This window comes from Canis lupus, chromosome 7 (assembly GCF_011100685.1).
Source record: "Canis lupus familiaris isolate Mischka breed German Shepherd chromosome 7, alternate assembly UU_Cfam_GSD_1.0, whole genome shotgun sequence".
In the NCBI taxonomy this organism is placed as follows: domain Eukaryota; kingdom Metazoa; phylum Chordata; class Mammalia; order Carnivora; family Canidae; genus Canis; species Canis lupus.
Genome location: NC_049228.1, coordinates 64,201,376 through 64,226,363, shown reverse-complemented (window position 1 = coordinate 64,226,363; position 24,988 = coordinate 64,201,376). Strand labels below are relative to the sequence as shown.

General features: G+C 36.2%; 1 protein-coding gene across 8 annotated transcripts in view; it reads right to left on the bottom strand.

Annotated features, from left to right (window-relative positions):
* OSBPL1A (oxysterol binding protein like 1A) overlaps positions 1-24,988 on the bottom strand; it is a 227,702-nt gene that overhangs the window by 44,937 nt on the left and 157,777 nt on the right. For all 8 annotated transcript variants that reach the window (XR_005362553.1, XM_038543635.1, XM_038543637.1 and 5 more), the window contains one exon: positions 23,117-23,273. Coding sequence is in view for 7 of the 8 variants with exons in the window: in XM_038543635.1 (XP_038399563.1) it covers positions 23,117-23,273 (157 nt within the window). In the remaining variant the exon portion in view is untranslated. The remainder of the gene's footprint in view (positions 1-23,116; positions 23,274-24,988) is intronic.

Here is a 24,988-nt window from a genome sequence, read left to right as displayed (position 1 = left end):
ATACATCTTTAACTGTAATGCTGAAAATTTGTATGCATACTTATATTACATATTTTGAACTTATCTGTGTATATCTATTTGCAGAATGTACTTACTATATAACTCTTCTCAACTAACAGAATTCTTCTCCCTCCACCCAAATCCTTTCTTCCTCAAGTCTCAATTTAAATACAGGTGACCTTTGAACAACCAAGGGGTTATGGATGCCAACCGCCCCCCCCACACACACAGCTTAAGATCTGTGTATAACTTCTGACTTCCCAAAACTTAACCGCTAATAGTCCACTATTGGACCAGAAGCCTTATGGATAACATAAACAGTTTAGCACATATTTTGTATGTTATATGTATTATATACTATATTCTTACAATAAAGTAAGCTTGAAAAAATGTTAAGAATATCACGAGAGAGAAAATACATTCATAGTACGGCATGGTGTTGATTGAAAAAATCCACATACAAGTGGACCCACAGTTTAAACCCATGTTGTTCAAGGATCAACTGTATAAGTCTAACGAACAAAGCTTATAGTTGAATCTAATCATCTTTAATTTCTATTATACAACTGATGCTTACTAATCACCCAAACTGAAATAGTTTTCCAAAGGAGACTGCCACTGGAAATAAACTATAAAATTAAATTCACAAAATTGAAATTAGATTTTAAAATAATGTTACAAGAGTCAATTATGGCTGTAATAAAAAAGTCATTTCATTTTCACAAATTATGGATAATCTTACTTGAAACATTTTTTACATGGTCCATCTGGAATACAGTTCATAAATATCTTTAAGAAAGGGTGAAAGCCCAGGTGGCTCAGTGGTTTATCGCCACCTTCAGCCCAGGGCGTGATCCTGGGGACCTGGGATCGAATCCCATGTTGGGCTCCCTGCATGGAGCCTGCTTCTCCCTCTGTCTATGTCTCTGCCTCTCTCTGTGTCTCTCATGAATAAATAAATAAAATATTTGAAAAAAAAAAAAGGTGAAAGCAAGTCATGTTTAAAGAAGTATCACTTGGGTAAATGCATTCTCATCACTGGGGGAACATATTTACAAGTTATGCAAAAAGTATCAAGTTTCATTTTTGGAAATGTACTACTTCTTTCTACCCCTTAGCTCCTGGTTAGAACAAAGAACTATAGGAGGTGCAATTCATTCTCTCTAATATCTGAAAGGGTAAGTTTCTACATGCACTCTTATTCACCTCTCCATTTATTTCTTGAGAACATGGAAGGCTGTTGTTCCAGAATTACTTCAATTCTTATTATTCACTAAATTCTAAGCTTTGTTGAACTGGCAATTAGAACACAACAGATAGTCAATGTTTCTGAGATAAACTTTATGCCAGTTATTTTTCTATTAATTAGGAATCTGTGTTGAATAAACTGCCCCACAGTGCATTTTTAATACAAAATAATTCTTCCACAGTAACAATGATTTTAAAAAGCTATTTGTATACTTTGAGAAACTAAGGAAGTTAACCTGAACAACACACATGTTCTGTGACACTAGAGAGTGCCACAGGTAGTGGTTCAAAGTTTGGGATAAAGATTCCTAGAAAAAAATAACAACAATAATTAATTAATTAATTTAAAAAAAAAGATTCCTAGAGAAGACAACAAAAAGCCTTAAGGTAAACAAGAAAAATTACAACGTGGATTTCATTAAAATTAAAAACTCCAGTATAAGATATTAAAAGCATCTGTTCATCATTAAACAAATGGAAAGGCAAGTCTCAAACTATGAGAAAATATTCGTGCTATGTATATTTGATAAAGGATTATATCCAGAATATAAATAGAATTTCTACAAGTCAGTAAGACAAAGACACAATTTAAAGTAGGCAAAACTTTCTGATACCTCACAAAAGATATAAAAATGGCTAACCAACATAAACAAGCACGCAAAATCATTTAGGAAATGTAAATTAAAACCACAATGAGATACTATGTTATATCAATAAAACAACAAAGGTTAGCGAGTACAAGGAGCACCTGAAAGTGTCACAATAGTGTTGAGAAATGATGTAATGACTTTGAAACAGTTCAGTTACATTTCATAGACTTAAACATACACTTGCCCTAAGGACTCCCAAAACTCGGTTCCTATATAATGAAGAGAATGAAAGCATGTCCATAAAAAAGATGCATGTATGAACATTTAAAGCAGCTTTATTCGTAACACTTTCAAACTAGAAACCCCCCTAATACCTGTCAACAAGTCTATACAGATAAGCAAATTATAGCACATTCAGCCACACGACAATAAAAAAACAACACAGATACACACAATAGGAATGAATCTTAGAAGCATTATGTTGAGTGATTAAAGTTAGTCTCAAAAGAAATATATACTGCAATGAGTCCATATATAATGTACTTTAAGAACAGCTAAGATTGATGTACAGTAACAAATCAGAACAGTGAGGGTCTGTGGAGGATGAGGACTGACTGGAAGGCAGAGGGAAATTTCTGGAGTGATGGAAAGGTTCTGTGTCTTGACTAGGGTGTTAGTTACATGGGTAGGTGTATTTGCCAAAACCCATCAAATCCTATATTTAAGATCTGTGAATTTCACCGTATACACATTTTATTTCAACAAAGAAACAAAAAGAACCGACAATGTAATTTACTGGTACAGATCAGCATTTCTCAAACTTTTTGTTCTGAAGATCGATTTAACTCTTAAAAATTACTGAGGACACAAAGAGTTATCTTTTACTGTGGATTATAACTACCACTACTAACTATATTAGAAAAAAGTTCTAAAACAATTTTTAGTTATTAACTCATTTAATTACAGTATGATCCATGTTAAATTGACATTTTTAATGAAGAAATAACTCCATTTTCCAAATAAAAATAAGAGTAGTATCATGACAGATCATCCAGACTATATATATATATAACATATATAAATCAAAGAAAAAACAGTGGCCTAATGACACGTTAGACCATATGGACTCAACAGGTATGTAGAGAACACTCCATCCCCAAATATACAATCTTTTCAAGTGGACATGGAATATTCTCCAGGTAGATCACAAGATAGGCCATAAAACAATAGATTTAAGATAAACCATGTCAACTATATTTTGCAACTATAACCGTTATGAAGTTTTTTTTTTTAAGATTTATTTATTTGAGAGAAAGCAGGGGCAGAGCAGGCAGAGAGAGAGGAAAAGAGAATCTTAAGCAGACTCTGTGCTTAGCACACAGCGTGACATGGGACTCAATCTCATGACCTGAGCTGAAACCAAGAGCTGACAGCTTAACTGACTGCACAACCTAAGTGCCCCACGACTACAACAGTATGAAACTAGAATCAATGACAAGAAAAAACTGGAAAAAAATGCATGAGGGGTAAACAAAGTTCTACTAAACAATGGAAGGTCAACAAAGAAATCAAACAGGAAATCAAAAATTACTTTGAGACAAATAAAAATGTTAACGCAATGTTCCAAAATCTAGGAGTACAGCATAAGCAGTTCTATTAAGGAAGCTTATAGTGATACAGGCCCTCCTTAAAAAGAAATATCTCAAATAATTTAATCTTACAGCTAAAAGAATTATAGGAAGAAAAAAACAGAACTATAGGAAGAACAAAGCCCGAAGTTACTATAAGCAAGCAAGCAAATAAATAAATAATAAAACAAACATCAGAGTGTAAATAAATGAAATAGAAACCAGAAAGATAATAGAAAAGATCAATGAAAATAAGAGATAGTTCTTTGAATAGGTAGAGAAAATAAACTTTTAGCCAGCCTCAAGAAAAAAAGAAAGCACCCCCCAAATAAAATCAGAAATCAAAGAAGAAAAACCACAGCCAACACCACAGAAATACAAGAGGCTGTAAGAAACTATTGCAATTATCTGCCAACAAATTGAACACTCTAGAAGAAATGGTTAAATTCCTAGAAACAGACAATCTTCCAAGACTGAATCAGAAACCAAAAATCTGAACAAACAGAAGTAATAAAAATGAATTAGCAATCAAACTCCCAACAAAAGTTCAGAACCAAATGAATCACAGCTGAATTCTATAAAACATTTAAAGAGTTAATACCTATATTTCTCAAACTATTCCAAAAAATGGAAGAGGAAGGAACATTTCCAGGTTTGTTCTGAGGCCAGAATTACCCTGGTACCAAAGCCAGACAAAGACACTACAAAAAAAGAAAATTACAGGCCAATATATCCCTGAAGAACAAAGATGTAAAAATTCTCAACAAAGTATTAGCAAGTCAAATTTAACAATACATTAAAAGGATTATACAGCATGATCAAGTGGGATTTATTCCAGGGATGCAGGATGGTTCAATATCCACAAATCAATCAATATGATACACCATATTAACAAAATGAAGGGTGAAACTCATATGCTTATCTCAATAGATGCAGAAAAAGCATCTGACAAAATAAAACATCCATTTATGACAAAAACTCTCAACAACGTGGTGGTATACAGGAATCATACCTCACATGATAAAGACTATATATGATAAACACACAGCTAATATCATATTACACGGTGAAAAGCTGGAAATTTTACAATCAGAAATAAAACAAAGATGCCCTCTCTCATTATTTTCATTCAACATAGTACTGCAAGTCCCAGCCACAGCAATCAGACAAGAAAAAATGTCATCCAATTGGTTAATGAAGAAGTAAAACTGTCACTATCAGCAGATGACCTGATACTATATAGAGAAAACCCTAAAGACTCTACCAAAAAAACCATTAGAATTGATATAGTCAAGTTGCAGTGTACAAAATACAAAGAAATATGTCATTTTTTATACTAATAATGAAGTAGCAGAAAGAGAAATTTTAAATATCTCATTTATAACTTCATCAAAAAGAATAAAAATTACTAGGAATAAATTTAACCAATTTGGTGAAAGACTTATGCTCTGAAAACTGTAAGATACTGATGCAGGAAACTGTCAATGACACATGTAAATGGAAAGATACTCCATGTTCATAGGCTGGAACAACTAATATTACCAAAATGTCTGTAATACCCCAAGTTATTTACAGATTCAGTGTAGTCTCTATCAAAATACCAGTGACAAGCTCCACAGAGCTAGAACAAAAAATCTTAAAATTTGCTTGGAACCACACAAGACCCCAAACTGCCAAAGCAATATTGGAAAAGAAGCTATAGGTATCACGCTCCCTGATTTCAAAATATACCACCAAAGCTACGGTAATCAAAACAGTGGGATACTGGCACAAAAAGACTCAAATCAGTAGAACAGAGAGCCCAGAAATAAACCCATGTCTATATGGTCAATAAATCTACCACGAAAGAGGCAAGAACATACAATGGAGAAAAGACAGTCTCCTCAATAAATGGTGCTGGGAAAACTGAATAGCTACATATAAAAAAATAAAACTGAACACTTTCTTACACCATATACAAAACCAAACTGGATTAAAAGCTTAAATGTAAGACTGGAAACCATAAAACTCCTAGAAGAAAACACAAGCAATAGACTCTTGAACATCAGTCTTAGTAGTATTTTTTTTGATATGTCTCCTCAGACTAGGGCAACAAAAGCAAACTATTGGTACTACATCAAAATGAAAAGCTTTTGCAAAGGAAATCATCAACAAAATAAGTGAAAGAAGGTATTTGCAAATATTATATCTGGGTAAGGGGTTAATATCCAAAATGTATAAAGAACTTACACAACACAAACACACAAAAAAAAGTAAAAGCGGGCAGAAGACCTTAATACTTTTCCAAAAACAACATACAGATGGGTAAGACACATGAAAAGACACTCAACATCACTCATCATACAAATGCAAATCAAAACCACAATGATATATCACCTCACATCCATCAGAACAGCCATTATCAAAAAGACTAGAAATGACAAATGTTGGCAAGGATGTGGAGAAAAGGGAATCTTCATGCATTGTTGGTTGGTATGTAAATTGGTGTAGCCACTGTGGAGAACAGTATGGAGGTTCCTTAAAAAATTAAAAATAGAACTACCAGGTGATCCAGCAATTCACTTCTAGGTATTTTTCTGAAGAAACCAAAACACTAATTCAAAGATATACACACCCCCATATTCATTGCAGCATTATCACAATAGCCAAGATATGGAGGCAACCTAAGTGTCCACTGGTAAATGGATAAAGAAGATGTGGTGTATATATAATGGAATATTACTCAGTCATAAGAAAGAATGAGCTCTTGCTGTTTGTGATAATGTGGATGGGCCTAGAGCATATTATGCTAAGTGAAAACTGTTAGAGAAAGACAAATACCACATGATTCCACTCATGACAAATGAACAAATAAAACAGCAACAGAGTCATAAATGTAGAGAACAAACTGGTGGTTGCCAGAGAAGAGGGAGGTGGAGGATAGGCAAAATAAGAGAAGATGATTAAGAGGTATATACTTCCAGTTAAAAAAAAATGATCCACAGGGATAAAAAGGAAGCATAGGGAAGACAGTCAATAATACTACAATAATGTTGTATGGTGATGGTAACTAGACTTATTGTGGTGAGCATTACAGAAATGTTGAATCACTGTTGTCCACCTAAGACTAGTATAACATTATATGTCAACTACAACAAAAATTTTTAAAAATTATCAAGTGAAAATTAAAAAAACCTACAAACATTCATTTCACAAATACTCATTGAATTTCAACTACTATGACTGGTTTTGGGGATAACAGAAGGCAGGATCAATAAAATATTTAAGAACATTTATAGTTGAGATACTTCTGTTTCAAAATTTTCTGAGGGCACCAGGATGGCTCAGTGGGTTAAGCATCCTACTCTTGATTTCAGCCCAGGTCATCGTCTCAGGGTCATGTGATCAAGCCAGGAGTGGGGCTCTGCACTGGGCGTGCAACCTGTTTAAGATTCTCTCTCAAAAAAAAAAAAAAAGATTCTCTCTCCCTCTACTTTTCCCCTCCCCAACCCTCTCTCTTGGGCCCTCTCCCTTTAAAAAAAAAACAAAAACAAAAACAAAAAAGAACATACCATCACAAGAACAAGGTCATTTTCTGGATTCTGCTTTAAAACCTGGCGCTTCTTCATCTAAATAGCTTTAAAGAGATTAGAAATCATTAAGAGGGATCCCTGGGTGGCACAGCGGTTTGGTGCCTGCCTTTGGCCCAGGGCGGGATCCTGGAGACCCGGGATCGAATCCCACATCGGGCTCCCGGTGCATGGAGCCTGCTTCTCCCTCTGCCTATGTCTCTGCCTCTCTCTCTCTCTCTCTCTCTCTCTCTGTGACTATCATAAATAAATAAAAATTAAAAAAAAAAAAAAGAAATCATTAAGATATTTGAAGCCAATATTAAGTATTTTAATAAGATAAAACTAAAAATTTCCAACTATAATTCATCTATAGTAGTTTACCTAATTGCCTAAAAAAATTAATATGGCTTTTCATATTATCTTAATGTTTAAATCTGGGAGTAAAACTAGTTTCTTCAGCCACTCAACTCAAAGAATTTCAGCCTCAATTGCTTCAATCTGATATTATGAAAATCATACTGTCTTACAATTAAAGAAAATAAGGTTTACCCTCCGAAGTTAAGATTTATTTCCATAGTCTTAAAAATAGTTGTTCCTTAGTCATGTAACATTAATTAAAATTGTAATTTAGGGGGATCCCTGGGTGGCTCGGTGGTTTAGCGCCTGTCTTTGGCCCAAAGTATGGTCCAGGAGTCCCGGGATCTGGTCCCACATCGGGCTCCCTGAACAGGGCCTGCTTCTCCCTCTGCCTATGTCTCTGCCTCTCTCTCTCTCTCTCTCTCTCTGTGGGTCTCTCATGAATAAATAAAATCTTTAAAAAAATTGTAATTGTAATACATATGGAGATTTAAGATCTTTGGAGGGGAAAGGTCTTTGAATGTATCTTATATATGAAATATTTTATAAACTTAATATATTAAAGTCAACATAATTAAAATACGTAAGATTTACCTACACAGGGGAGTTAAATCCCCAAATCCTACCTATCTTCATTTTAATAAAAGTGAGCTTTGACAGGTCTTTAAAAAAAAAGACCGCATCACTTACAAACCTTTTCTTGCATGACTGATACTGTAATGTACCTTCTACCAACTTCCAAGTTTGAATTCAGTTTTCTCTGCATAACTAGAATGCCATTCTGAAGCCTCTTATCAGCCAGTGCCATGACTTAGGGCTGAGTCAGATGTGAAGGTGATGGGGTTAGCTGACAGCTGGCTATTTAACCTGCTCTGAGACATCTCCAGCTAAAATTAGCCTCGAATCTTGGAAGCAAGTTGGTACAAGTCTAAGAGAACTTTAAGACTAGTCATATGCCTTTCTAATTATTGCACATCTTTTAAAAAATCTAACAACTTAGTTTCTTATTTTAAGTTTACTGGGATAATTTTATGTAGTTACTAAATATTACTATTTGATTTTGCTATATATTTTTCTAACTTGAGATTTTTCATTTTTTAAATTAGAAAATGTTTATGATTAATAAATTTTAGTAAATCTGGCTCTGAGGATGCCTGGGTGGCTCAGTGGGTAAGCGTTTGCCTTCAGCCCAGGGTGTGATCCCAGAGTCCCATAATTGAGTCCAACATCGGGCTCTCTGCATGGAGTCTGCTTCTCTCTCTGCCTCTCTATCTGTGTATCTTGTGAATAAATAAAATCTAACCAAAAAATAATCTGGCTCTGCATAGCAAAGAGGTTAGATAGTTATAGTTGTTTTATGAGACATTTTACTTGTTTTGATTTTAAGTCAAAATCACATATTCAGAATTTCAGACTGTTTTCATGCTGGCTTTCTAAAATTTAGGATTCACTGATCAATTTAGTAACATAGTAAGTTTACTTCCTACTCCTGTTAGTATCACCACTACTGAATTAACAGGAGAGCCTATAAAATCATCACATTTCCAAGCCAAAACAGACTGATGAGAACTTAAAGTAGTCTCCCCTGATTCGTGGTTTCACTTTCTGCAGCAATTTCAATGTCTGAAAGCAGAGATCCTCCTGATTTATTGTCACAAAGTCAATAGCAGCCTAATGCTATGTCATAATACTTAAGTCATTCACCTCACACCTTTTCATGAAGGCATTTTTATCATCTTACATCATCACTAAAAGGATGAATACAGTATAGTAAGCCATCTTGACATAAGAATACATTCACATACCTTTCATTACAGCATATTGTAATTTCCTATTAATCTTTTACTGTGCCTAATTTATAAATTTATCACAGGTGTGTATGTATAGAAAAAAACATAGTGTACATAGGGTTTGGTACTACCTGTGGTTTCAGATACCCACTGGTGATCTTAGAAAGTACCCGCTGCCCTGCAGATTAAGAGGGACTACTGTACCTAGGAACTAGTCTTTCGGTTTTGAAAGATGTCCTTTTGGGCAGCTGGACCCGTCACTTTAGGCCTACTTCACAGTGCTCAGCATTAGTTGAGAGGAAGGACAGAAAAATGGACCTTCTTCGCCCAGGGACAGGATTCTCATCCTTATCTCTAGGAGTAACTAGATTTCATGCAATAGGTACTAGAACAGATATGAAGTAACTGACATGAAGCAAAGTAAGCAAATCGTGGTAAGGCCGTTTTGACCTAGAGGAAGTGGTTTTAATGACACAGAAACTGATGAAATGCCATGGTGTGTATGGCATAGAACAGAGCCAATGATCTTCCTTCCTGTCTCACAAAAAGGCTTACTTACCTAAGCCTCAGAATGTGAACAGCTAAGGAGCAGAAAGTCATCAAGATGGTGAGCAGAATCTTCTAATATTTCCCCACATTTCATAAAGGAAATGGGACTGTTTTATTGCTAGCAATTTTGTTGGCAGGGCAAGGAAAATACAACTTTCCTGCCTATATCAGACTTTTTTTTTTTTTTCCTTAAAGAAAGAAAAAGCATTTTCTTAGACTTTATACTAAGGAATGTACTGTCTTGGAACCTGAAATATGCTCTCACTGGATAGGCAGTGCAAGGCATGGTGAGAACCCAGAGTAGATCTGAGTACATAATGACCACAGCTGATCCTTGAACACAACTCTGGAGCAAGAATGTGTTTAATGGGCTGTATGTTACCTGAACATTGTAGACAAGTGCTTTGGATCCCTGAAACAAGAGTGGGGGACTATGCAAAAAATAGTTACAAGACACAAAGAGAAGCGAAGGTGGACTGCATGATAGAGGTGCCAATACCACTCCCTTTCCATGGATCTGGACCTTTTAGGCTTATTTCCCTTTAAGCCACACCTACATTTTTAGAATGACTATAACAATTTGACTGTGATCTGCTTTAGCCAGTTCAACAGCCTGATTTAACTTCCTTTTTTTTTTTTTTTTTTTAAATGATCTGAGATGCTTCTGACTGCTTACCATCAAGACAGAATTTCTAGGGATAGTTGAATTTCTAGTTCCTTCCTGCTCTGTGACATATAATAACCTCCATGGTGTTATTCAAAATGTATGTTAGTTTCCCTTTGGTTTCCTTTCTGATTGCTTTGGGCATAGTGGAATACCTGTACTGTAAATGATAGCATTCTTCCTCTTTCCTAAGTAGGTTTCTTCTGCTAAGAAAGACTACACAGTACCCTAAAATGCACAATCAGATCCAAGTAGTATACCTGGCCTTCTGATATTTTCTTGTTCTGACAGATTATATCAATCATATACTGAAGGAAAAAAAAAAAAAAAACGCTTGGTTTTCACTAATAAGACAATGTATAATTGCTGAGGAAAAACAAGTCATTTCTACAAAAACATTACACCTGTAATTATTCCTGCATCCTTTGGAGTACTCTACCTTTGGCAGGAAGTCAGTAGATAATGGAGGTTAAAGGAAAAGAAAATGATTTTTTTTTTCCCCTCTAGGACTGCTTAAGAACAGATACCAGATCTGTTTAAAATTGGCAGAACTTTCAATATGTTCATGTGTTCTTTTGCATGCTCATGTTAATACAAGTGGAAACTTACAAAGGCCCAGAAATTTATAAGGTTGCATGTCCATTTTAATTTGTAATACCATCCAGCATTGAGCCAACACCAGAAACATGCTTAATAAAGGCTTTGGAACTATGTTGTTCATTCATAGTAAATTATTACATAAAAGAAACAAGCAGAACTGAATTAAAGACTGGGACAAATTATCTTAAATTTCAGACTAAGAAGCCTTTGTCTAGGTATATAAATTTCTGTTATTCTAAATATCTATAAAGATTCTAAATTTTAAGAAAAGCATAGAGGCTCTGAAATTAGGAAACCTGGTTTGAGCGCAGATCCTATAATTGATTGGCTAAGTGATTTGGGACAAGTTAATTAAATTTTCTGTGATTCCTGCTGGGGATTTACCCCAAAGATACAGATGCAGTGAAATGCTGGGACACCTGCACCCCAATGTTCATAGCAGCAATGTCCACAATAGCCAACTGTGGAAGGAGCCTCAGCGTCCATCAAAAGATGAATGGATAAAGAAGATGTGGTCTATGTATACAATGGAATATTACTCAGCCTTTAGAAACGACAAATACCCACCATTTGCTTCGACGTGGATGGAACTGGAGGGTATTATGCTGAGTGAAGTAAGTCAATTGGAGAAGGACAAACATATGGTCTCATTCATTTGGGGAATATAAAAATTAGTGAAAGGGAATAAAGGGGAAAGGAGAGAAAATGAGTGGGAAATATCAGTGAGGGAGACAGAACATGAGAGACACCTAACTCTGGGAAATGAACAAGGGGTAGTAGAAGGGGAGGTGGGCGGGGGGATGGGGTGACTGGGTGATGGGCACTGAGGGGGGCACTGGACAGGATGAGCACTGGGTGTTATGCTATATGTTGGCAAACTGAACACTAATAAAAAAAATAAAACTTTCTGCGATTCAATTTCTTCATTCATAAAATTGAGGATATGATAATCCCTGCCCTTCCTATAACTGATAGATAGTTCGTGAATCAAAAGCTATCGAGCTTGTAAAAGTACTTTATATACATCAATTTATAACTCAAATGTGAACTATAGCCATTAATATTGTGCAGAATATTGTAAACAGCCCTGGGTTTGAAGTTGATATAATACATTTGGAAGACAGCAGCTTCAGAAACTGACAGACCCAGGTTCTAGCCATCCTGCTACCCCGACTGTACTTCTGTGGGACACTGCCCACTTTAGAGAGCAAGCAGCTGAGGTATGGAAAGATTACATGCTTACTAAAGCTGTACTATGTCACAGAGCCAGAACAAAACTCTAAAGAGAAGAGAAAGCACATTACGCTGATGGTTCTTAATCACCTTCTGATCAGGTCATACATTCAGCTACTAGAATGTGTAGCAATATACTTAAGGTATTAAGAGACTGAAAATGCCAAAGCACCAAAGCAAAAGAATACTGTGAAGAATCTATGGTTATCACTTATCTACTGTGGTAAGGTTCACCCACAGAAGCCTGTTTTCCTGAGAATAGCTAACTGCCTCAAACGTGCTCTCCTATGGTCCAGCAAGGACACTACTTTACTTCAGCCCTGGTGTGATGTTATGTTCTCTCTCACCTCTTCCCAGAAGTTGGCTGTACCCTGCTGTACCATGTATTACATTATCTACTTAGATCATTATTCCATCATAATAGTATGCATTCTTGATAACAGTTATTTACATTTTCCACATTGTCAGATGCACTGGCACAACATTTCCTGGTTAAGAACCAGGATATGTAATTTATGGGAGTCACTGCTGAATTTACAAGGAACTGGCTTTGAGAATATTTACAATGGCAACATGGAATTTCAACCTAAGATTTCAAATCCTGCCTCCACATCGTGTTACAGCAACATGACTCAACAGATTATATTCTATGATTAGGATATATTATATTTTAAGCAGTCAATAAGTTTTGAAAGAGTTGTATAAAAACCATGTTTCTCTGAAGATTTAATGGTGCAAAGAGGAACAAACTGTTAAAGGAACTCAGTATTTTTAAAGCAATTACTTCTCAGTTTATTTTACCTTGGAAATCCTTGTTATCATATATGATGTTTCCTGAAAGAGGAAAGTTCCTCCTAAGCTAACAAAGCAAAGCAAACAATACTGAAAAACTGTCTGTCCCCAGAGGCAGCTTTCTCCTTTAGGCAAAATTTAGATTAGCACAGCTCCGATGGGAAGGAGATACTTCAATATATTTGTAAAGACCAAGTCCCATATGGATCAGAAGTCAAGATAGATTTCTAACACATGAATTACTGGAACTAAGAAATGTATCAAGTAAGGAGAAAAAGGCAGGGCATTAAAAGACTAAGTTATCTTGAAAGATATTTCCTAGGGATTCAAAACCCTGTGTTCACCTGGAGGGTGTATGTCCAAATAGAGCAAGATGCCAAGCAAGAATGTCCATTTTATTAAACAGTTAACTTCTTCCTTTTGATATTCTGAGGATTATAAGTATATATAAAGCAAACTTGAAATAGGAATTGGATATTTACCTAAGAGATTCAAAAAGCCTAGGGATCAAAAGGAGAAGTAATGAGATCTCTGTGTGGGGAAAGTAATCTCAAGGGACCAAGGAATGAACAACAGAGCTTTAAGCCTCCAGTCACCTCTTGTTTACACTTCTGACAATATAAGTTTACAACCAGCTTTATGGAGGCCAGGCACACCTTTCTACTCACAATAGAAAGAAAAGCCATGTTTCAGTTTAACTGTATCGTTGTAAAATATAATGGAAATCAACCACAGGAGACCTTAAACGTGGGGACAATTTTCCTTATTTCACATTTACCAAAGGTAATAATGTTATTCCAAGATCAACACTTTCATTTCAGCTACCTCTTCCCCAAATTTCATTTTCAAAGGACAATGTAAACTTCTTAAACGCATCCAAAGACCTTTTAAGTTAAAAGAAAGGAAGAAAACTATTCCACTTATCTGTTTTTGCTGAGGGTTTATCAGTTTTCTACTTGTAACAGCACCTGACATTTAATTAGCCAAAAATCACTAAGAGTGCTTAGCACTGATTATCTCTTTAATTATCATAAACCAGTAAGGCAGGCCCTGTTATTACATCCATTTCACAGATGAGGAAATTGAGTTTCAAAAAAATATATAACTTGCTTAGGTCAGAAACGTGGTAGATATCGGATTCAAACCCAGGTAGCTCTTAATACCTACATTGTTCTAATTCACTTATTTCTTTCTTTCCTTCCTTCCTTCCTTCCTTCCTTCCTTCCTTCCTTTCTTCTTTCTTTCTTTTTTTTAAAGATCTTATTTGAGAGAGAGAGAGAGAGAGAGACAGTGAGAGAGAGCACAAGTGAGGAGGAGAAGGAGAAGCAGGATTCCCATGAGCAGGGCTCATTCCCAGAACCATGATCTGAGCCCAAGGCAGATGCTTAACTGACTGAGTCACCCAGCACCCCTCAAAGAGCATATATACATATGTGTGTAAAATTCAGAAACAAAAATAGGATTAACAGTGTCATTTATTAAAGTTTTAGTAAATGTATTTTCCACTATGTGTTAAGAATTAAAAATTCTAAGAATTATCTTTCCCTTCAGCAAACATGGAAAAAAGCCCATTACATTTAAAAGTTAGTTTCTCCAATGATACTATAGAGTACTGAAAATTGGTGAGTTTAACACTCCTATAGAAAATGGGCACAAGTGCAACTCACAGAAAAAGAAATACAAATAAACCTTAAATACACAGAAAGGTGTTAAATCTCCCTCAGCTCAGAAAAGGAAACTCCACAGGACGAAGGACTTTGTTCATTTTTGTAACCTCAGCATCTTGAATAGAATTGAATATATATTTTGTTGAATACTTTTATATATATATGTATGTATATATATACACACACACACACACACTTAAAAGCAGGGTCAAGAACTATATGTATGCATTTTCTAGCACTTATATGAAGAAACAATATTATATGTAATAATAATGATTCCATTTGAGGAAAGGAAGATGCATGGCTAGCTTAAAAAGTGAGGTAAAATTTGCAAAGTATGCCCTATTACACATTTCTGAACTTTGAAACATATGAATGCATCCTCAATTAAAAATTTTAAAGAGAATCATCCCTACTCTAAATATGCATGTGTAGACACACACACATTTGCAATTTTTAAGTGTTGGAAAAAAAATAACCCAACTGATTAATATCAAGGAATGTGAGACCAAAAGAATTGGAATTAGCATATGTTGAGTGAAAAAAACAAAAAAGCAAAGTTGCACTCTATCTTTTATACTTAAAAAAGGAATACGAATATATCTTAACACTGCTTATATTAAACACTACTTAGGAGATTGTAACAATGATTACATCTGGGGGGAGGAAGGAAATAACATTGAGGGAAAAAGAATGAAAACTAGATTTTTCTAAACATACCTTGTTTTGTATTTTTGGCTTTGAAATCATGTAAATATTTCACTGAACTATAAAAAAAAAAAAAAAACTAAGTCAAAAGGGTATCTCTAAAACCCAAAGGCATATGAAACAAACCTATCTGTGTAACAAGTTAGTAGTTTAACCACACAGAAACTGACCTTCAAACATAACACTGACTGTACATCCCAGACAGAATGTATGAAAAGGAACTGAAATCTGAAATTCTTTTCAGCAACCCTGCTGCTAGTAACAGTATTTCTATGTGAGTATGTGTGTGCAGAACATACTAGACTCAAAGAGGTAATTATATAAATGTCATTAGGAACCATGAAATACAAATAAAGTCAAAGGAATTAAGAGGGAAACCCTAGAATCTAAAGTTTTAACTGGAAATATATTGGTATGACCTTATGAAGCACTTTTCCTTTCTGGGGGATGGAGAGGGAGGGTGGTTCACGTCTCTTCAACGAAAAGGACTGGGAACTGTGGCCAACCTGCTAGTACTGAGCACTCTTAATACCCAGACTGTTACAGCTAAATATTATTTCCCACTAAAATGAAATGTGGCTCGTTAGATAAAAAGCTGACTAGAATCTGGGGCAGGAAGCATACCAGATAAGCTTGAAACATCTCTCTGTATTAGAAAGCAAAGCAGCTATCAAAGACAACTGAATTAGTGTTTTAAAATTATACCTCAAAAGAAAAACAAAAACAAAAACAAAAACCTAACTGAGGCCCTGTCAAAAGGACACAAAGGGGTTCCTTCTGACCAAAGATGGGAAAAATTACTACAGTAGATTTATGCAATCCAATGCGTGTTTTCATGTATCACCTCTAGAGGATGTTAGGGAGCCAACATATTCTGAAAAGAGATAATAGGAACTTTTTTCAGTTCTATCTAAGGAGAAGGAATGATAGAAATGTAATACAACTATTCTGCAGACCGTAATAAAACAAGGATGTAGATAGACATTGATCAACAGTGGCTGCTAAAATCATTAGGTTCAAGGCTATTGGGCAACTTCATTCATCATGGATGTATCGACTGAAAATGCCTGACACCCCAGGAAATCAACCTCATTTAAAAAAAAAAAAAAAGGAAAATCAGCCAATGTGTGCTACTGGTGAACGTAACAGGAGGTATACCTATGAAGCACTTTGTCCCAAACAATTCAAGCCTACATCTGGTTAAGCCTCTCTACATAACCATCTGTTTACAGGCAATTCAGGAGTAAAAGAATATGTCAAATGACACCATGGGAATGCAACCAGCAATAATCAGATTGTGGGGTTACTCTACAGGACAAATGACCAGGTTTTTCCGTAAATGGCAAGAAAAAAATGGGGAAGTGGAGAATAAATCTAGAGATTAGGAGAGATTGAAGAGACATGTAAACCAAATGCAGTATGTGGACCTTCTGGATTTTTATTATTAAATGACATTTTAGATTTAATTACTAAGTGGCAGTTATAAGACAATCAGGAAAAATGGAGTATTACCTGTCTGAGGATAATTAAAAGATACTGATTTTTCAGGTATCATAATGGTTTTAGAAGAGTCCCAATGTTTTAAAGATTCACACTAAATTAAAGATGAAACTGTATTTTGGATTTGACATAATTTTTAAGATAACTTCTTACAGTATAGGAGGTGGGGGAGGTCTGGAGATGAAACAAAGTGGGGCACACAATAGATGCTGAAGATGAATGAGGGGTACGAGCGGTTCTTTACACGATTCTACTTGTATGTATGTTTGAAAACTCTCATAAAGTTTCTAAAATGGGATTATGTGCCAGAAAATGTATTCTTTACTCTTCATGTCTAAAGCAAACAACACAAATCATTAGCTATTTGTTATTTTGGTCACTCAAGCCTAGCCTTGCAGATTATGGCTGCCCTAGAAAACTACTCTCATCTGCCCAGAAAAAAAAAAAAAAAAAAATCACTAATCTAGAATAGATTTGATGAGCTCTTGGAATCAGGTAAAAGTGTATATCTCACTATCATTTCCTTGCAGAATGCTACAACTGGTAAGATCTTATGTTTTTCCAACAGTGTTTTAAAGAACTCCAAGCCCAAAGGAGGTGTTTTAGGGGTCAGGGCAAAATAAGGAGGTGGTTTGGTGGGCCTCAGCACCTGTTTTTCAAAGAGTCTCTCTTCTTAGGGCTGAAAGAGGGGGACTCTGTGAAAAGATGTCTCAGCTTTCCTGGGGGTATTTCTGGCAGTAAATTCTGTGAAGATAATTATCAACAATCTAGACCCCCAGGGGATCCCTGGATGGCTGAGGGGTTTAGTGCCTGCCTTTGGCTCAGGGTGTGGTCCTGGAATCTCAGGATGGAGTCCCACATTGGGCTCCCTGCATGGAGCCTGCTTCTCCCTCTGCCTGTGTCTCTGCCTCTCATCTCTCTCTCTCTCTCTCTCTCTCTCTGTCTCTCATGAATAAATAAATAAAATCTTAAAAAAAAAATCTAGACCCCCTACTGGCTTTGTCATTTCCTTTGTAATATATCCTCAAGTGACTCCATAGCCTAACAGCTTGTTATTCTGCATTTGCATGCTTTTTGTTGGGTGCCTAGTCCCCACCTGCCAATCTCTTTCTGGTCCAGGAATTCCCAAACATTTTTTTTTTTTTTTTTTTTAATGATAGTCACACACACACACACACACACACACACACAGAGAAAGAGAGAGAGAGAGAGAGAGAGAGAGAGGGGCAGAGACACAGGCAGAGGGAGAAGCAGGCTCCATGCACCAGGAGCCCGATGTGGGATTCGATCCCGGGTCTCCAGGATCGCACCCTGGGCCAAAGGCAGGCGCCAAACCGCTGCGCCACCCAGGGATCCCCCCCAAACATGTTTTTGTTGGAGAGGTGGGTGTCACATGTAATCAAAATTGCCAATCTGCCCCAGAGGTCCAATCTCTGCTGCTCCGATAGCCAGCTGCAGTTTCAGGACAGCCAGGCCTGCTTCCTGTGCACTCAGCAGTACCCTCGCCCAAATTCTGTGTCTCATAGGAGAGTCAAGCATCCTCCTCTACTGCTTCTCACTGTTCTCCACCTCTAGCACTTTTCTCTCACAGGCTGCTGAGACCTGCATGTGTCTAGCTTGTTAAACAGGTAGGCTCCAGAGTAGCACTGTGTGTTTCAGTGATACTCTTTTTTAAATTTTTTAATGAAAAAACAAAAAACAAAACAACAACAACAAAACAAAACAAAACAAAACAAAAACAATTACAGTCCTCTCCTTTCCAGAGCAAGTTAAGGACTCTAAGGTAAAGAGAACGCTAAGAGTGTAGATTCACCATGTCCTTGGAACCACTGGTCCCTCCAGCCCATTGGCCTTACCACAAATCTGGTTAATTCTGGGCAGGCTCTTGTGCTTTCTTCCACAACTCCGGGTCTTTTGAAAATCAGAGATGTATCTGGACTCTAACGTGACCCTGATCACCACATGACAATAGGGAGCTACCACAAACATTTCCTGACAGACGAATATTTTTTTTCTGCACAGGGCACCAGAGGACATCTGGGGTGGGGGTAGTGACTTGTTATTAACTCTGTGCCCTGACCTAATCAAGTCTGAAAGCAGATAATCTGTCCTGTATCTGCAGGGAGATTTCAAAACCAAGATGGTTTTATTCTAGTGATTAGATGTATTCAAAGTTGAATAATTTTTATCACTAACAACATTTTTTCAATATAATCTTACTTCTTGGAAGTTATTGTTTTAGGTTTGACTTCAACTTGACACCATATTCTTTGTATGACTTCTAAACAGAAGACAGCTGTTATTTGGTGACCTAATAATTCAATTCTAAAGCAGTCACGGAGGGTAAATAAAGAATAAATGATCATCTGGAGTCGTAATCTGCCATTTCAGCAAAATAAATCTTTGTAATTTGTAGCCACATTTACTAAAGAATAGAAGGCTTTATTCAAGTAAATATGTTAATATAAATACAAGTACATTAACTAGAATCAGATATAAACTTAGTCCCTATCACATTTCTGTCGTAAGACCTTCTTCCCTATATCAAAACTGTTGATACTGTGTATTTCCTTCTAAAAGTTTTTAAGTTGTGCTCTTTCACATTTAAGTGTTTGGTTCATCTAGAACTTATTTATATTTGTGTATATGAAAGAAGGTTATGTTTCCCCTTTGGGTTTTTTGGAGGGTCCACATTAAATGATTATCTCAGCATCACTTACCTAACAATTCATTCTTCCTCTCGCTGACCTGCTATGCAAGGTCTACTATGTGTATCAGGTTTCCTACATGTGTGGGTCGGTCTTGGACCTTGTTATTTTCATCCTACAGGTCAGTCTGCCTCTAGGACAATTCTGCACTAAAGATTTACAATCAGTCTTGACATGTGGTAGAACAAATGTCTTCCTTTCCCCCAATCTGGTCCTTGAGCAGCATCTTGGCTCCTCAAAACCCTGTGTGCCTAAATATGTGCCTAAATATATATTTCAGAACCCCATGTTTCAACTTCCAAGGAAAAGGGCATTGAGATTTTAATTAAAATTACATTGAATTTGCAGATCAGTTTGGCAAAAGCATCTTTAGGACAATGTATTTGCTTTCTTAATAAGCTTTAGGTCTTTCAGTAAGTTTTAATATTACATTTTTTGCTAAGATCTATTCCTAGGTATGAGACTTGGTATGTTCAACACTAATGCTCCCAGATTTAGCTGCAGTTTGTCTGTTGATGGTACACAGAAATGGAAGAAGCTGATTTTGTGTGAAAGCAACCTTGCCAAACTTCCTTACCACCTCTGACAATATGTCTGTAGATACTAATGGTTCTGTTTATTTCTAAATCTCCTAGGTATGTTAGATCTCTGATTACAGCCTCCAAATAATGCTGAATAGCAAAAATGACAGCATTCTTGTCTTTTTCCTGATAATCATAATTACTGTGCTTAATATTTCATAATTTGTTTCTTGTAACTTTTAATTAGAGAGGTTCTCTTCTATTTGTGGTTTGCTAAGATATTAATCACGAATGACTTATTTTTCTTAAAGATTTTTAATTTATTTTTTAGGGAGAGAGTGTGAGCAGGGGGAAGAACAGAGAGAGATAATCTCAAGCAGACTCCATAGTGAGTATGGAGCCCAACATGGGGCTCTATGTCATAACCGATGAGATCATGACCTGAGCTGAAATCACAAAGTCCAATCCTCAACCAACTGAGCCACTCAGGTGGCCCTGCTTTGTATCTATTAGGATGATGCTATATTTCTCTCCTTTTGTTAATGCTATTGATACAGTAAATAACATTTACAGAATCCTAACATAGATGCAATGTTTCACACTCTAGTCTACATTAGTATCTTTTATAGCACATCCAGAGACAGGATGAAATAAATATAATAAATATCAGCATTTTTATCAAATGTAAAAACTTGGGTCAAACTGCTAACAGGTTAAAAGATTAGAGCTCTGAATACATTTCATAATTTAGTCCAAGAGGAGAGAACTGATCCTGTGGGACAGAGCCACAATGACAAGAAGCCCTGTAAATATAATCCTGGCTGTAGCAAGGAGTAGGCTAATTTTCTGCAAAGCAATTCAACCCTCCCCCTCTATTCCCCACCCCACCCATCTGAGAGGAAAAGAACACAAGCAGGAGGAGCAGCAGGAGAGGGACAAGCAGATTCTGCACTGAGCACAGAGCCCAATCCGGGGATCCATCTCATGACCCTGAGGATCATGATCTGAGCCAAAATCAAGAGCTGGATGCTTAACTGGCTGAGCCACGCAGGGGCCTCTATATCTGCTTTTCTAAAAGCATCACCAAAATTACTACTGATTCAAATTGTTCTTCATATTATCCTAATAACTGCCCAATATAAATGCAGATTATGTATAATGCAATTGAGGGCACAGGCAAGAGGAATTTGGTAACATCGAATACTCCACTTACTTTCCTATTCTGAAAGGAAACCTTTAAATTATTTGTGGTATATGCTCTGTTTATTTGATTAGAAAGAAGGTTATGGAAAAGATGGGCTTTAAAAAAATCCCCATAACAATTACTTTTTAAAATAGGAAACTGTTGTTTTTCTCATATATCTGACTGCTGACGATTTCCTAAACTGTCCTTTTTTCTTTTAAATAACTAAAGAATATTTTATTACATTTATAAGCTTAATAAGTTGCAGCTCATTTATCTTTTTAACTTTAACTTTTAACTTCTCTGGTGAGGTCACTAGCTGCATTCCTTTGTAGTTTTTCTTAGTGATCTGCCCTGATTTTTGAACAATTTCACCTTAACTTTCTTCTCATTTTACCATTCTGGGCTTGACTAAGACACAACACAGAATATATCAATATAGTATAATACATTTCTGTCAATTGCACAGTAACTACTGTTAGGATGAAAGCACACATACTAGGGCTCCTGAGTCCTGAAAAGCAACAGAAAAATGTCTCTCCTGCCCTAAGATAGAAGGGCATCTAAGAACAGTGGCTCTTTTTGCTATTTTAACTATTATTTCAGCTATTTGTAAGTTTCTCATACCCAAAGATTTCACCTGTGCTCCCCCTAGACCATCATGATGTAAGACTGGTAGGCCTGCCCAGTTTCCTGGTAGGGATTTCATGTCCTATTCAGAACTTATTAGCTCCAGACTCCCAAAAGAACAGACAGAAACTGCAGAAGACAATCGGGAAAGACACTCACTGCTAGCCACGTAATCTGCAACAGCACCCTCCATCATAAAGTATGTTTAGAGGACACCCTTCTCACCAAACAAAATAAAACTCTGGTTTTAATTAGTTCATTACCTGTAACTCACTAATGTTTTCAAAATAGGCATAAATTAAGACATTTTTCTTAGTAAGGGGCAAATACACATAAATCAGAAAGGATATGTACATTTTTTTTCCTGGGAGAACAATAATTAAGACCAACTGGGACCAGAATCATGGTACAGAAATGAAGTCAGAGTTACACAACCTACAAATACTAAACAAACAAAAACTATCTTGTAGAAATTAACTGTTAATAACTTCTTATCGCCAAAGTGCTTTTTATAATGACCCCAGGATATGTCCTTAACCCATAATTTGGTAAAATATCTTATGAATACCAGCAGACACATATGCCACTGTGTCTGTACACTCATGCTGAAACCGGAGAGCTGGGACGTCTGCTGTGTCTCATTAATTTGGGACAATCTCTAGGATGAAATCATCAAGGGAATAAAAAGATACTAATGTTATTAGACAGTGTAAAATGGATCTGTTCAACAAACCCTGGGTCTTAATAAAAGTCTTTGTTTAAATGTAACTAAATTGTATCAACAGGCAGGCAATATTACCATTCCCTCTTTATAAAACCAACAAGAAGATCAAATGTCGAGAAACTAAAATAGCACGGGGAGGCAGAGCCATAAAAGATGTATGATGAAAAAAGGAGCCCAGCATCAATTGCAATGGGCAGTTCTGAAGAGCCTATCTAAATCGTCAACCAAAGGATTTATGTTCCCAGAAACCATGGTTGCTAACACCAAATTTTATGCTTTGTTCCTACAAGTACAGATGTTCTTCTCTTAAATGAACAAAATATGTAAGCTAGATCCTTTCTCTGAGGTGGTAACAGCAATATAAATGTCTAACACAGAGGGGAGGAGAAACAAAGAGAAGGCATGCTTTGCTTTATGAACCGCAAGTATTTTATAAGTCAGCCATGGTAAGTAACCATTAAAGACTATCCTACCTGTGTTTTTTGATGCCATTGGAGAGAGCATCTCCACCACCACAATCTTTTCCTTCTGACATTCTGTGTTTTCTACTGCTCAAGTGCTCTCCTTTCTCGTCCAAGGAGCACGCCGTCACTGCTTCCAGTCTACTCAGGGACCACTCGGACTCGGACTCTGTGACAGAGCAGGTTCATAGTCAATGAGCTGAACTTGGGTGTGAGGCTGCAGTAACAATGCATTAGGCTTTGAAACTTAAGCAGCCTACTTTGTCCTTCAACAATCCATCCGTTAACCACATCCTTGGGGATTTCAATGAACCTGCACCCAATAAGGCTAAGGTGGATTTATGAAACAGATACAGGCTTATATAAACTTACTGTTAAATATCTTACATATTACAAGAGATTTCCAAAGATTACCCAATTCTTTAAGAAATCACATTCGGTAATCCCCCCCTGCTCCATTTCTCTTTTTACACTGTCTTTTAAAGCATCTTAAGTGTAACTTACCAACCAAGCATTCATTTTTTAAAATACACGTATAAGGAAAAAGCTATAGTGGCTATACTTTAGGGAAGTTTAAGTTATATCTGATACTATAGACACAAAAGCAAAGGTAGTTTTAAAATATTTCAAAAAATACTTCTTCTGGTATGACATTATTTAAATGCTCAAGAGCTAAAGCTCAGTGTCCATATAAAATCCAATTATCAGGCAGGCATTTTTAGGATAGAAATACCACGTTCCTAATTGGCTATGTATTCAGGGTACAGCCATCTGCCTGTTTGGGAATACTAAGACAACTTATTTTTATACAACACATTATAGTTTTCAGGCATGATCACATTATTCATCTCCTTTTAGCATTTCCAGGGTGCCTGGTGACAGCACTGCAAGACTTATGGGGTTAACTAGTGTGCTGATGGGCTCATGGTTTTTGAGTTAGGCGAACCAGGATTTGAACCTAGGTCTTCTGACTCATTTCATGTTCTATAGATTTCAGTTCAATGCAGCAATCTCCCCCCAAAATTAAATTGTGCCTACATTTTTATTAAAATATAAACTCAAGGTAACTTTTAACTTCCCTCTTAAGCAGACACTCATCTGTCCTCAGCTCTGGAGAAGCACTCTGACAGACATTCAAGCAAACTTCCTTAAATGAATTTATTGACCCTCTGCTTATATTATAGCTAAACTGTTCAGGAAACCAAATTTTTTAGTGCCTTCTTTTCCCTCTGCAGCATTCTATAACTTAGTCAACATTAAGGAATCTTATTTTTATCACATTAGGTTAATTATGGATCTTCCTTGACTTACAATGGGGTTACGTCCCAATTAATTCATCGTAAGTTTAAAATATTAAGTAAAAAAATAAATAAAATGTCAAAAATGCATTTATACATCCAACCTGCCCAATATCACAGCTCAGCCTAGCCTACCTTAAATGTGCTCACTTACATTAGCCAACAGTTAGGCAAAATCATCGGACACAAAGCCTATTTTATAATAAAGTAATTTACTGAATGCTGTACTGAAAAACAAAATGGTTGTCTGGGTATAGAACACTTGCCAGCCTATTGGTTGTTTACTCTCGTGACTACGTGGCTGACTGGGAGCCATGGTTCCCTATTCTTGGCTAGCACTAGCTCCAGAAAAGATCCATATTTAAAATTTGAAGTATGAAAAAAATAAAAATAAAATAAAATAAAAAAACAAAATTTGAAGTATGGTTTTTATTGAATGCATATAGTTCTCACATTACCATAAAGTAGAAAAACCATAAGATGAACCACTGCAAGTCAGGGAACATCACAATAGTGAGTTTTGGACAAATACAATTGCAGGTTGGACAGCACATCTTGAGTTCTGAATTCTGGACTCTTTGGATGA